The sequence below is a fragment of the Etheostoma spectabile genome, chromosome 5, assembly GCF_008692095.1.
Source record: "Etheostoma spectabile isolate EspeVRDwgs_2016 chromosome 5, UIUC_Espe_1.0, whole genome shotgun sequence".
Classification (NCBI taxonomy): domain Eukaryota; kingdom Metazoa; phylum Chordata; class Actinopteri; order Perciformes; family Percidae; genus Etheostoma; species Etheostoma spectabile.
In genome coordinates, this window is record NC_045737.1 from 26,943,115 (window position 1) to 26,957,951 (window position 14,837).

Consider the following 14,837-nt stretch of genomic DNA (forward strand, 5'->3'; position numbering starts at 1 on the left):
GTCTTCTTTCTTTGCCCAAATAGCAGCGCTCTGCCTGTACCCTATGTTGAATCGAAAAATAATGACAACCTCTCTTTTTGGTTTCCAACTTTCTTTGCCACACCGCTGTAACATGTTCCTTCAAAGAAACCCCACCAATCCTCCAGCCTTCACTTCCATAACACGGTCTGGCCTGGCTCCCCAATTGCTTCCTATCAGAGTTTTTAAAACCAGGCCAAATCTGAACATATGACCGTTCTCCTTGGCAGCACTTCCTCCGCCCACTGCAGTGCCCACATCACAGCTATTAGCTCTGTTTTATAAACCGCCTCACACAGTCGTTTGAGCTGTACACTTTCAAGTCGAGAAACATAAAAAGCAAACTTCCCAGTTTGTGGATCTTGAGATCCATCTGTGTAAATCTGAAGATATGGCTCCCAATGCTTACCCAGTCTTTGTTTAAACAACCCCGGATATACACTTCTTTCACGATGTTTTATATTTTACAGTATAGTGAAGTCTATTTCTGGGGTGGGCAGCATCCATGGCGGTACACCTGCCCAGTAGCTACACATGAGGCCCACACCTGCCTCTCCTAGTCCCAGTTTCTGCATCGGTTTGCTGATGTTTGCTCTTTCTTCCTTTTCCCTGATGTCCACTCCCAAGCATTATTCACAATTGCTTTTGCTGGATGCTCTTCTTTATAAACCCCACAATTTAACAACATACTGCATTGCCAGTTCCTCTCGTCAAATTGACAATGGCATCTCCCCCTAGCTGAGAAATCTAGATAAACCCTAGAGGCAGCAAATGTAAATATGTGGCTCTGAAAAAAATGGCAGATGCATTCATAGCCAATTTGACTATAACCATAGTCAAAAAAATCATACTGAAAATAACTTTTAACGTTAATGTTGTTGTAACCCTACAACATTACCATACGGTTTAGCCACCAAGCATTAGCATGAGCCACTCTTTAACGTAACACATTGCAGTAAGCTGTAATCAATGTCATATCAGTAAACTAGTTTTCTACTGTAAAAAAACAAATAAATAAATAAAATTTAAAACAAATATGATGTGGGTCTGGCTTGTCAGGCTAATCCCCCCCATCTCAATCAGTAAAGCTGGGACTGCAGTTATACAAAGGGCCCCACAACACAACCTCAGAGACTTGGCCTGTATTACATCCAGGGTTTTTTTTGTTTTTTTTTAAGTGAGATCAGCTGCTGTTGCATAACATATACAGCTATAATCTATTCTGAACCTTATCGTTGCTCTGTAAATCATTAGTAGTGAATCCCTATCAGCATCCCATATACTACCTGAGAGGGAACAGATAACATTCATCACTTTCTCACATTTATTAACAACATTATTGATCTGTTTTCCCCATGTTAGCCTCTCATCAAAGTGCACTCCCGAGAATTTGAAATCCTTTACCCTTTCAATTGCTTGACCATACATAAATAAACCATTACATTCACTTTTCTTGGTACTAAATATTACATAGTTTGATTTATCCAATGAGATTTTAAATCCCCTCTTTTCACTCCAACTAGTTACCTTGTTTGCCTGCATTATTTGTTTGTAATTTCTGCCCCTTTTCCAGACGGTCCCGTCATCTGCAATCAGGGAAGGTCCGAAACTGGTCCCAATATCCTGGAAAATATCATTTATCATAACAATGAATACAATTGGACTAATTACACTTCACTGGGGCGTTCCACTATCTACCCTTGTGCCATCAGAAAAATGATTTGAATAAGCCTGTTCTTCAAAGAATATTGTATTCAATTAAGCATCTGCCCTCTGATTTCAGCCTCATAGAGCTTTAGAACTAGCCCTTCTTTCCACAACACGTCACAGGCCTTCTCAATGTCAAGAAACACCCCCCACTAGGGATTCTTTATTTGCAATGGCTTTCTTAATATCGCCGTCAGGGGAAAGGCCAGCTTCCAAGGTACTTCTCCATCTACGGAAGCCACTTTGTATAGGTGTAAACCATCTATCCTAATAATTTAATAATGTATACATTAATCTGCCTGTGACCATTCTTTCCATTATTTTACAAAGCACTGATCTAACCAGAGCTACCACATCACGCTTCTTCTTCTTCTGGATTTTATGGCAGATGGCATCCCATACGTTGCATTACTGCCTCCTACTGATATTAATCATCATCTATTATTTTATTCCATTAAAATTGTTTACTCCCATTTATGGTGACCCGACTTTTCGGTTATCCCCACTGTTTCTCACTCCTCCTACTTTATTTGGTATATTGCGGTGTCTCCCTTTTTCTGCACTATCCCAATAGTGTTGCCACCGTTTGGATACCTCCCTCCATACAAGGCTTTTACCCTCCAACTTTGACAGTTTGACATTTTAGATTGATTGGCAAACTTTAAATTATTAAACAATATTTCATTTATTGTAATTATTATTATTTCATAGACTAAGTCGTGATGATTTCTGGTTGATGCTGCTTTGATACTGGAGAGTGCTGACACTGAGTCGCTACAGATGAGTATTTTATGTGCTGTCACCTCTTTTATGTGCTGTCACCCATTGTAATGCTAACAAAACTGCAAGTAACTCAACTGCGTATGCACTTAAATAAACTGATGTTCTCTTACTGACTCCAGTCTGGTAACCGAATCACCACTGCTGCCCCTGTTAGAGGTTCCTTTGATCCGTCCTATTCTTGAACTAGGTCAGTTGTAGTATTTCTGTGCTTGATATTCAGGAGCTCCAGATTCACACAAGCACTATGCAGCATCCAGGCTGGCCTCACAGGCAGTTGGACAAAATTCAATTTCTTGGACTTTTATCTGCTCTGCTATGTTCTTGCCTATCCACCCAAACTTCTCTTTTGGGCTTTAGTCTCAAGACTCTCATAGTAGGATACCATTCATCAAGGTCACTCAAGTTTTTCCAGTAATTGGCCATCCGCTGTTTTCGGAGCCTCCCACATCACTATCCCTTCCTATGCACCATATAGCCATGTGTTGCATAGAGTTGTCTCTCCTTTGTACACTAGATGGCAATAGAGATCTTTACAGACTTTCTTACGGGCGTGTCTTCTCGAAAAGCCTGTGGTGGTCATGGACGTATTACGGTGGTTATTGGCATAGACAGTTAAAGAAATGGACCAACAGATCCCGTTGTTCTGGACCAAAGGAACAAGCCTCTCCTCTCTGAGCGTCGCTCTCATGGCCCCATTTTAATGCTATGAAGCCATCACCTGCAGTTAGCATCCTATTGACTGCCATTCATTTTGGCGCCACTTTAACAGTGAATAACTTTACATCTGAAGCGTTTCAAGACTCTATGTTTCCGTTGTTTATTTCTAAAGAAACACGACAATGTATAAAGGCTTCGTTACCTTGTACCTCACGTTATGGCTCCGTAGCAGACGTTTTTGTAAAAAATAGGCTAACAATTGCGTCATAACCACACGACTTAACGTCGCATAGTCGACAAATCACCGTATTGTCAGGAGAAGCACGCAGACAGTTTTGACTTACATCAGCGGTTAGGCTGAGCGAAGGCTGAGCGTTACTGCGCAGCCTTCAACTGAGCTAGACGACGTAGATGTGACGTTAGTAAACTGTCTGAAAGTTGTAAGTCTTCTGGTAGCTGTGCCAAGATAAATCTCAATCATTCCAAATCTTGCAGAGACGGAGAGCGTAGGTATATGTAAGGAGATAACATAGGCACAGGCTAATTATTGCTATATAAAATGCTAGTTAACATTAGTAATTAAACCTAAACAGCTAATTTAAATCCAAACTCCCTGCGAGCTTACCCTGTACTGTACGGTGATTTATCTACTGTGCGACAGTAAGTCGTGTGGTTATGACGCAATTGTTAGCCTATTTTTATAAAAACGTCTGCTACGGAGCCATAACGTAAGCTACAAGGTAATGGGGCCTTTTATACATTGTCGTGTTTCTTTAGAAATAAACAACAACAAAAAAAGTCTTTAAATGCTTCAGATGTAAAGTTATTCGCTGTCAAAGTGGCGTCAAAATGAATGGCAGTCAATAGAATGCTAACGGTGGGTGATGGCTTGATAGCATCAAAATGGCGCCGTAGGAGCTTTCTACGCTTGGAGAGGAGCAGCGTACACCCTTGGTTATAGGTAGGTGGTGGTCTTCTGTCTATGGTCTTGTAGTTCGGACGACAGGGGCAAACGCGCTGCAACCAGTCTATGACCGCCACCGTTTGAAAGTGAGCCGGTGGATCTGTTATATGGTTTATGTATTCACAATGCCTGCAATTCAGAGCTTAACGATGACTTACGACGCGTTAAATGAGTACGGGACGTTTTCAGAGGGAGACACCCTCACTGGAAAAGTAACGCTGGCCTTGTTAAAGGACACCCCAGTTGAAAGCCTGTTTGTTAAAGCTAAAGGAGACGCTGATGTACGTTGGACGAAAAAGGTCGGCGATCGCAACCATACATACTCTGCACACAAGCGATATTTCAAGATGAAGCAGTTTTTAATCCCAGAGAACTCCAATGGTAGGCTGCACTTCTTGTTAGCATGCCCTAACGTTAACGGTATTCCCAATTTACACGGTGTAGGCCTGCCATATTGTTTTCCTCCGGGTTTGTGAAGTTGTCTTTTCTTTTTGTCCAGTGATGGCATGGTTAAAATTAGCACCATTTACCAGCAAATTATGCTGGTTGAATGTGCACGTGGCTTGCTTCACTTACTAGCCCCATGTATATTGTATATTGCATATTGCGGTCTCCCTTTTTCAGGTAAATGTCAACATTCACTAGCCATATATGGCTGGTGGACGAAAGACTCTGAGTGATGGTCATGGCACGATCAATCAGAGATTTTTAAATACGCAAAAGAATACGATGATAAAAAAAATAAAGTCCTACTTTCAAAACATAACTAAAAAGTATGGCATATTTGCAAATTGCAGCTCTCACGTTATGAACATAATATTCAATATTGTAATGTATTACAGTGTAGTAGACGTATTAAATGCAATACTTATACAATAAAAAGTGTTCCCACCACTGCAATATAGTAACGTTAGCTAGTAATGGCAACAGATCACTAGAATAACACCAGCTCCCTTTTCCTTATAGAAACTTTAGTTCCCCAAGGAACCCATGTCTATAAATTCAGCTTTACCATACCACCAGGGTAAGTACAGACAATCCTTCGTTGACATAATGTTTGCACTTTCACAATGCACTTGATTTTCACAAACAGGACTGAATGGCCTACTCCTCCTGCACATGCTATTAATTGATGTTAACTCTATTCAGGTTATTGCCTTTAATTCATTTGAGATTACATAACATGTATCTGCTGGTTCTCCATTACAGAAGCAGCCCTTCATCCTTCAAGGGGAGTCATGGAAAGATTGTCTACAAGCTGGAAGCCAAGTTGTCCAGGAGCTGGAGGATTAACCGTACAGTAGAAACAGACATACATTTTGTCTCCAAGGCTTTTCCAAACCTTAATTCTCTGATGGTGTGTAAAATATTGAAAGATACTAAACACAATTTGACCAAAGATTTAAAGGGTCATGCAGATACTAACTCCTGGTCCCGGGGACCTTAGCATTTTGCTGTGCTCTGTAACTGAAACACTTAAAGGACCAGTATGTAGGCTTTTTGTGGGATCTATTGGGTACCGACACCTGCCGTGTTGCAACGTCATGTTTCTACAGTAACCCAGAACGGACAAAAAAAAACCACTGGCTCTAGAGCAGTGGTTCTTAACCTTGTTGGAGGTACTGACCCCCACCAGTTTCATATGCGCGTTCACCGAACCCTTCTGATGATGGCCAAGCGGGGCGTGTCATCACGAATCATATGAGTTGGATGTGTGTCTTGACCTCCGCCGAACCCCTGAGACTGACTCACCGAACCCCTGGGGTTCGATCGAACCCAGGTTAAGAACCACTGCTCTAGAGTGCCTTTTGCATTTTATACGCTACCCGATTGGAAAGAGAGGGTGAGGGAAGCGGTATTCATCAGTTGGTCTCAATCTGCAACCTCACCGCTATAGAGAGGCAAAGTCCTTTTCCTTCCAGTGGACGACCACAGGATCATATTTTGGAACAAATATGTACAGTATATTACTGTGAAAATGCGTGATTAGAAACACTACTCGCCCTAGAGTCGCATAAGTGGCGTCTCACTGAAGCTACGGTGCCTGTGTGTTTCGTACCGGGATGTAATGTTACTCACATGAGCAATATTAGGTCTTGCTCAGTCTTTTGCTTCTCGGCTGATAAAGACGGTGGATAAAACACGTTAGGTAAGATAGCATTAGGTGTGTTGTGGAACATAACAAACCGAGCAGCAAGAAAGTTGATGTCTATTGGTGTGAGGCAAGGTATGTAGTTCACTGAGCGGTTTCACACAAATAAAGTAGTAATGTGACAAAACCTACGACAAACACTGACTTCTTCACTTGCAAAGTTATCTTTTAAATTGAAACACAAAATGTGTGTAATCCATGGCTCAATTCAAATGGGATCAGAAAAGTATTTGTCTCTCACCGTATACTACCATACATATTTTGTACAAAATAAGGTCCATGGGGTCCCCCGGAAGGGGTGAGACTTGACTTCTTTAAATGCCACTAAATCCTACACACTGGTCCTATTAACTCATGCACTCTATTGTCCTAATAATGGAGGATCAAAAGTAATTGTTTTCCCTATTTATTGCATTATAGTCACGCCAAGTTGGTTCAACAAAGAAAGACATGGGGCTTTTCTCAAAAGGACATGCACACATGGATGTCATACTTGACAAGAAGGCCTATGCCCAAGGTAGTAAAATTCCTCTTAAAACACTGGTCACAGAAGGAGATCTACTGAAAACCATTTTTGTTATTGATGGTTGTCACAGCCATGCAAAACAGCAATATCACTTATTACTTTTGCTAGAAAGAAAGCAATTGAATCCACTATACAGTCTTTTTTCACAGCAGACATTTTGACACGTCATTGCAGGAGAAGCACTTGTTTAACTAATAACATTAATAACATAACTGCATTCAGCAGTGTTGATGAAACATGAGTAAATTGGGCCTCAGGCATAATATTAAACTGCTTTCATATAATACACACCCTGGAGCACACTGCATTGTCCTATCTGGCACTTGAATTATAATTAATTCAAATGAATAGAAAAATAATTGTGTTAATTGTTGTTGTTTTTTCCCCCTCATAGGTGAAACAATGGTGATTATGGCAAAAATCGACAATTCCTCATCCAGTGAGATGATACCCAAATTCAGTTTAATCAAGGATGTGGTGTACCGTGCCAATGGCCATACCAATCATGAGAGCAACGTTATCCACAAAGTGGTAGACAACTGTATTAAATCTCGAACACAGAGGGATGTCAGGTGTGCAATCAAGATTCCTTGTGATCTGATGCCAACAATTCAGAATTGTGATATTATCTCAGTGGAATACCATTTAAAGGTATGCCTGTGTGTGTGTGTGTTTGTGGGTGGGTGGGGGTAAAGCATAGCAAGTATAATTTTGTAAAACAGATTTGTAAGACAGCAGATTTTGTAAAACCAATGACCCTGAATACTGTTAAACATTTTCCAAATTCAGTGTGACTGTCATATGTTCTCTTGCTATTCTATTTTCAAAGTAGAGCATAATATGCTAAATAGGCTGTCATATTTTTGTTCTCAGGCGTATCTGGACATCAGCTTTGCTTTCGATCCAGAGGTCATTTTCCCAGTGGTCATTATTCCTCAAGACTTAACGCCTGGCCCTCAGCCTGGTGGTACTATGGGTCCCTATCCAGCTGGGGCTATTGGGGGCCCGAGTATGAACGACTTCCCTCCCCCTGCGGTGTCTATGGGTCCTTATCCTGTATCCACACACTCAGGCAGTTATGGTTACCCAGGAGCCCAATGGTCCTCGGCACCACCACCAGTGCACCCAGATAACCCACCGGCGTATCCTGGTCCCCCAGGTGTGTACCCTGCTCAGCCGGCACACATTAATGGGGGTTACAATAACCCAGTGCCACCGCTGGCTGCGCTGTATGGATCTCCATTTTCTTCTTCATCATCGTCTTCTGTGCTTCACCCTCCACCTACTGCCCCAACATTTCAACCACCCCCACCTGCCCCAGAGATCCACCCATCTCCCCCTCCTCCTCAAGCCTTCAACCTATCCCCAACTGCTCCGACATACACCCTGTTGCCTTCTGCAGCAATGATGAACACAGATTTCTTGTCTCAATCGGATGAAGCCCCTCCAGCATATTCACTCCTTTTCCCATCTTCTGCTTCTGACAAATCTGTTGCAAAATGATAGAATGTATGCATTGCTTGATGACTGAATCGGTTTATGAATTAAGATGTAAAATACTAATGCTAAGGATAGTTTGGAATCCATTCACCTATACTGTGTCTTTAACACTTTATATTAAAAGTGTGAATTTGAAATATTAATGGAACTAGTGCCATGTTTACTGTAACTATGTAAATTAAAATAGGACTTTTGCATTGTATGGGATGGCTCTGTTCTGGTCAGTTTAGGTTGCTTATCGGCTTGTCTAGCTGCTAACATATCTTACTTGACTATCTTAATCAAACCTTAACCACCAGGATACACGGTGTAGCCCATGTTTTGTAGGAAAAGGTGATTTATAGACCTGCATTATGTTGAACTCTTAAATCTCTGGACTCAGTCTATCATTCTGCCTTGAAATTCACAACCAGTCATGTCTATGGCACACATCATGTATTTTATATGTAAGTATTGGGTGGTCTTCTCTCCAAGAAAGACGTGATACACACTGCTATCTCTTTATCTATAAGGCTTGAATTGGAAAACTGCCATCTTGCCTTACATAACTTCTCTGTTACTCAGAGGGACAATATTTCCCCTTGCGGGACTAATGAAGTATACATTATTATTATTATTATTATTATTATTATTATTATTATTATTATTATTATTATTATCAGACTTGCTCTGCTAACTGGCTTTTACTTCATGTTCCACAAGCTCGGTCTGAACTTGAAAAAAGTGCTTTTAGTTTTAGTGCACCTGACTCCTGGAACAAACTACAGCACTTTCTTAAAATCAACTCACTTGTGCCTCTTGGACAATTTAGAAATCTGGTTTTAAACCTGAAAACTTGTTCTTGCAACTGCTTTACATAATTTTATTTTCTTTTGCATCCCTATTATCCTAACGTATTTATTAAATAATTTTTGAATTCTGAATTTTGTCTTTCTATATTTCTTATGATTGTACTTTCTGTGTTCTGTACCTTGTTCAATTTAAGTGCCTAGAGTGATTATGTATTCAGTGTTATAGTTTACACCTGCCCTCTCTACCTCACTCTTATGCTTGGAGACTAGTTAAAAGAAAATAGACAACATGTGTCTATTTTTTTTAATTAAAGTCAATTAAGATGCTAATTATATTTATTTATATTTTTACCAGTAACACCAGACAACTACTTCTGCCAATACAGTACTTTGCCAATCTGATTTGTTATACTCAAACTGCCAGTGTTTTCTCTGATTTGTAAATTTAAATAAAGAACTGTCAGTGAAAATATCTCTGAAACTTTTAATGAGTGGGAACTATTTTTTATAACTAATTATGTTGCATGTTTGCATTCCTAGGCCACAGGGTAGCACAACGCTTAAATAATCTCATCCTGCTGACCTGTTTCTTTATTTTGTCTTCATAAATGATTTCAAATGTCACTTGTACCAGTTAAATAGCATATTAATTAACACATTGTAATTAGTACAATGCACAATACACTTAATAAGATCCCTTAAGCTACATTTTACATAGGCTACTAACATTGTGTAAAAGTGATAAGCCTGTTGTGCATTATGTTGTTATGCTATCTGACTGGATTGCTTAAACGTCTGTTGTAATCACATACTGTTGATCTAATTCGTTTTACAGTCAATGCTTGTAAAACGTGGTTAAACTGTCATGTCTTTTTAGTGACGTCAGTCTCCGGCCGAAGCCACGCCCAGTTGCCAAGCCAGACAGTGACAGCCACAAGTTCGGGAAACAGCGTGTTTTGGCCGATACATCCAAAATGTCTCCGATTAAGGACTTATGTCTGGCTTGTGAAGCTCTCAACGAAGAGGAGACTTTCTCTGAAGGAGACACTATCACAGGCACAGTCACTTTTACTTTGGCGAAAGAAACCAAAGTTAAAAGTGTGGTGGTGAAAGCCAAAGGGGACGCGCACGTCAGCTGGTCGGAAGGCAGCGGAGACGACCAGAGGACCTACACTGCGCACAAGAGATACTTTAAACTTAAAGAGCACTTAGTCGCAGAAAATTCCAAAGGTAGGCCAAATAAATATGTCAGCTTGGGATATTCTCTATGTTAATTGTTTTTTAATGGACGTCCGTTTGATAAGATGGGCGTAGCTTATAACAAAATGCCTGTAGCCATGAAAATTGTGTAACTATGTAGGCTACCCGTATTGCTAATTGTTAAAGATTATATTTTTGGCAATTTTTAGGCCTTTATGTCTAAAGGTGTGGGGGCTCTGTCATTTATGAGGACTTTACATAAAGTATTAATCAATCTCACTCCATTTGCAGGCACTGTTCTTCCCCAAGGGGTCCATTGCTTTAAGTTCAGGTTTAACATTCCACAGGGGTATGTGTGTATTTCTATAGCATAGCAAGTACTATGTGTCATTGTTTGCTTTTACAAATATGTGCATTTGTTGTGGTTTACAGGAATATGCCATCATCCTTCAAGGGGTTTCATGGAAGGATTGTCTACATGCTTGAAGCCAAGGTGCCCAGGGGCTGGCTGAGGTGTTCTCAAGTACAAAAAGAGCTCAATTTCGTTTCAAAGTCCTCTTTACCCCTTGGCCAAGTAATGGTAAATATGATATACGTTATGAATTTGAGACAATATTTCCATTTTCCAAATTAACTTAACTATTTTATGATTTGTGCAGCACCTTCTGGCTGGTAAAAAAAATAAAATAAACTATTTAAGATCACAAGTCACATGGGTAAAGACTGAAGACAGTTGGTAACAACTAGAAGAATGGAATAGAGGAGTTAAGGGAAAGCAAACAATAAAGAGTTACAGTATGTGAAGTTTTTTCATGAAGACTGGCATGGAGAAAAAGCTAACATTACAGCAGTAGGCTATAGCCTACTATATTACGGAAGAAGTATGCAGCAGGACCTTTTGTAATCTGAGAGTCTCTATGATGTGATCACATGCAATATGTTGGGCAAACACACGCAAACCACAAACCAGTTTGAATAAACAGTGAATGGGTCGAGTTGCTGTAGTTCTTCCAGTGTGAAGTAAGTAAAGTAGTTTCCTCAACACTGAATGTGGCCCATTAGAGCGAAGATAGACTTTTACTGTCCTGGAGGAAATTTGTCTTGGACAAACAAACAAAATCTGCTGTTTAAAGAAATTCAACACAGTAGTGCATACATACATACATACACACAAACTACACAAACTGCAGTCAAGAGAGAGCATATATAACTCAATTTTAAACCTATATATGCAGGGACCAATCATTTTGCATTACAACATTAAAAAGTTCATGATGTGAACCTGGCAAGGATGGCTTAATTCAAAGGTTGACAGCAAGCAACTTATGAGTTGCTGTATTGATATGAAATGTTTGTTCTGATTTTGTTCTAGTGTCCCCAATCTGGTTCCATGGTTAAAGAAATTGGGGTTTTCTCCAAAGGACAGGTCCAAATCTCTGCTACCGTCAACACGAAGGTTTGCTCTCCAGGTAAAGTCACCCCAACCTACTACATGCTTACACATAGAGTATGTGTAATGTACCCTATAATAGTTGTGTAGTAACATTTTTCTATAAAATTGTATATAATAAGATCTTCTGATTTGTTTTTGATAGGGGACACTTTATCGGTTGTTGCCAAGATTAGCAACTCCTCTTCCAAAAAAGTGAAGCCCAAATTCCGTTTAGAGCAGAAAACGGTGTACCACGCCAGTGGCTCCACCAATTCTACTGCCAAAACTCTGTGCAAAATAGTCGGCGAGACTATCGCACTGAACTCAGAGGAAACTGTCTCCTGCCAATTGACGATTCCTGCCGATGCCATTCCCACACTCCAGCATTGTGAAATCATCTCAGTTGACCATTATCTCAAGGTATGAAATAATAAAATAGTGATGTTGCACCAACTCAGAAAAAAAGTAATTGCTTTCATTTACAAATATTGATGATTAAGTAATTGTAACAATTCTTGTCTTCACACACTTAAACAATCACTAATACAACAAGATAACAGCACAATTACAGTATGAAATGCTTTATTACCATTTACAGTGTATTAACTGAAACTTGACAGCATGATCAACTTAATTGATTCTAATCATCTCTGATGTAGACATATTTTACTTCTTCACATGTTTCTGTTTCTTAGGTGTATTTGGATATCAGCTTTGCGATTGACCCAGAAGTGGTCTTTCCACTGGTCATAGTTCCTTCTAGCTTTGCCCGGAGTATCAGCGACTTCCCTCCCCCTTCGGTGTCTATGGGTCCCTATCCAGCTGGGGCTATTGGGGCCCCAAGTTACAGCGACTTCCCTCCCCCTGCGGTGTCTATGGGTCCCTCTCCAGTTGGGGCCATTGGGGCCCCAAGTTACAGCAACTTCCCTCCCCCTGCTTTCCCTATTGGTCCTTATCCTGTACCTGCAGGATCAGGTGCTTATGGGTACCCAGCACCAGCTCCCACTCAAAGTGGTACCATAAGTGGCTGTGATAATCCGTGGCCACAACAGGCCCCTCCATTTGGTTTCTCAACTGCAGCTTCATCTTTAATGCAGCAACAAGCCCCTACTGCTCCACCTCTAGGAGGAGAAGATCCTCCCTCTTATATGTCCCTTTTTTACCCTTCTCAAGACCCTCTCGGTAGGACGGGGTCAGAGCACAAAAGCTAAGCTTTAAAAAGAACACAAATCTCCCTCCAGACTGTTTAGAATTGGTCTGAAAGACATACCAAATTGTTGGACATGTAAGACAGAGGACGGCCAACGACTTCATGCCCTATTGTTCTGTGATAAGGTCCAGGAATTTTAGACCGGAACACATGATAACCTATGTTGGATTGCAGGGAGTTCCAATCAGCAGTCAGTGGTATTTTTTGTATTTTTATGTTTTGTAAATTAATAAAAAATTGTTAATCACAAAAAAAAAAAAATAATAATCTTGACTTGAGGAGCACAGGCCTGTTGCACAAAAGTGGAATGAAAATATCCAGGATAACTGAAAAAGTGCAGCTTGACTTAGTGTGATCCGCGACTTAATCGGTTGCACGTTTGCCGAGCCAAGATGAGAAGGCAAACAACTGACAGCACTACAAAAAAAAGATTAAGAAGCACAGTGGTGTTCCCGGTGTGATGAATGTACACTATAATATATATATAGGCCACGTTATTGGTCCAGTGATTTGAGACTAATTGAGAAGGTCATGAAACCAAAGAAAGCTATAATACTTAATAAAAAACATTAGGCCTACATATTAAGGACGAACACAAATTCAATTTTCAATTCAATTCAATTTTATTTATAGTATCAAATCACAACAAGAGTTATCTCAAGACACTTTACAGATAGAGCAGGTCTAGACCACACTCCAGAATCCACAAGGACCCAACAGTTCCAGTAGTTTCCTCCAGAGCAAGCAACAGTGCGACAAACTATCCTTTATTAGAGAAGGACAAGCAACAAGAAAATTACTAATGTATTGGTCCCACTTAATCTCTGGGGCGCATCTTTCATACTAACCTGAAACTGCATAGACCACTGACGCTGTGCTGCTCATCTCTATTTTTACAGAGAGTGGACACTGAAGCCACGCACACGTCTGCCGGCAAGCAGCGGTTGTGTGCAGCGCCCGCACACCAGGCAGCCGGATAGTGTTGCTAAGAACTTGCTAAGAACACATTGCCACTCCGCATCTGGGTGCCAGTGCAACCATTTCTAACCAAACAACTGCATAAGTAGGGTTTAAATCAAACTCGTGACATTAATGCATGTTAATAAAAATAAAGCAGAACACATTCAGAAGACAACGGAGTAACTGTTAAACACGTTTATTTCGGATCAGGGCGGCAGCTGATTTAACACATGAGACTCCAGGATTAATCTTAGCCTGGTTGTTAGCCTGCTCTGGACCAGGATAGCAGCATGGTTTCTTGGCTGGGTTTAATTCAACCTACTTTTGTGCAACCAAGTTGCACACAACTTGAATATCCTGGCTTAATCCCTTATCCTGGTGTGGTGCAAAAGGCCCCAGGTCTGGCCCGCTGTAATCTCTGTTGTTGTTTATGTTGTTACCCGGGCTGTTGAGCGAGTGCATTGTTGCGAGACATTGCAAAACATATGTAGGTTTTTTCAACACAGTTTCACAATTCCTCAAATGTTTTATAGAGAACAAGTTGTACGTGTGCTGCTGTAACACCGTAATTTCCCATTTTTCTTGGTAACAATAAATAAATATCTATCTATCTATCTATCTATCTATCTATCTATGTTACTGTCTGAGTTGCAGGCAAAAAATGAAATTTCAGTTTTTTTATTTACCTTTTAATTGGCTGTGAAATGTTTAACCCTCATGTTGTCTTCAAGTAAACCGTTCACATTTGGGTACAAATTTAAAAATAACTTTTTTTTGGCGCTTTTTTTAGACAATTTTGTTGCTTTTTTCCATTGCTTTTGATGCTTTTTTTAAACGTTTATGTCAGTGTTTTCAATGCTTTTTTAAAAGCACATGTTCAATAAACCAAATGTATATGACGTATCTAATTTTTGAGTTAAAAAAGCAGAAATTATGA

At 40.2% G+C, this 14,837-nt stretch overlaps 3 protein-coding genes across 4 annotated transcripts in view; 2 read left to right on the top strand and 1 right to left on the bottom strand.

Annotated features, from left to right (window-relative positions):
• Positions 1–14,837, bottom strand: part of LOC116689924 (probable E3 ubiquitin-protein ligase HERC1) — a 345,193-nt gene that overhangs the window by 328,482 nt on the left and 1,874 nt on the right. The gene's annotated exons all lie outside the window — the stretch shown is intronic.
• LOC116689938 (arrestin domain-containing protein 3) lies at positions 4,138–8,910 on the top strand. The gene is made up of 6 exons (XM_032516658.1): positions 4,138–4,510; positions 5,096–5,153; positions 5,339–5,486; positions 6,702–6,798; positions 7,202–7,458; positions 7,681–8,910. Exons 1-6 carry the CDS (start codon positions 4,237–4,239, stop codon positions 8,308–8,310), a joined length of 1,464 nt encoding a protein of 487 aa, XP_032372549.1. The 5' UTR covers positions 4,138–4,236; the 3' UTR covers positions 8,311–8,910.
• Positions 7,568–13,369, top strand: LOC116689943 (arrestin domain-containing protein 3). Of its 2 annotated transcripts, XM_032516671.1 has the most exons (8): positions 7,568–7,574; positions 8,533–8,537; positions 10,030–10,328; positions 10,590–10,647; positions 10,731–10,878; positions 11,671–11,767; positions 11,894–12,150; positions 12,426–13,369. In XM_032516671.1, the coding sequence occupies exons 3-8, from the start codon at positions 10,073–10,075 to the stop codon at positions 12,939–12,941; spliced, it is 1,332 nt and encodes a 443-aa protein (XP_032372562.1). In that variant the 5' UTR covers positions 7,568–7,574; positions 8,533–8,537; positions 10,030–10,072; the 3' UTR covers positions 12,942–13,369. The 2 variants fall into 2 exon arrangements, with proteins under 2 accessions (XP_032372562.1, XP_032372561.1); XM_032516670.1 differs by lacking the exons at positions 7,568–7,574; positions 8,533–8,537 and adding an exon at positions 9,936–9,942 and having other exon boundaries at positions 10,024–10,328.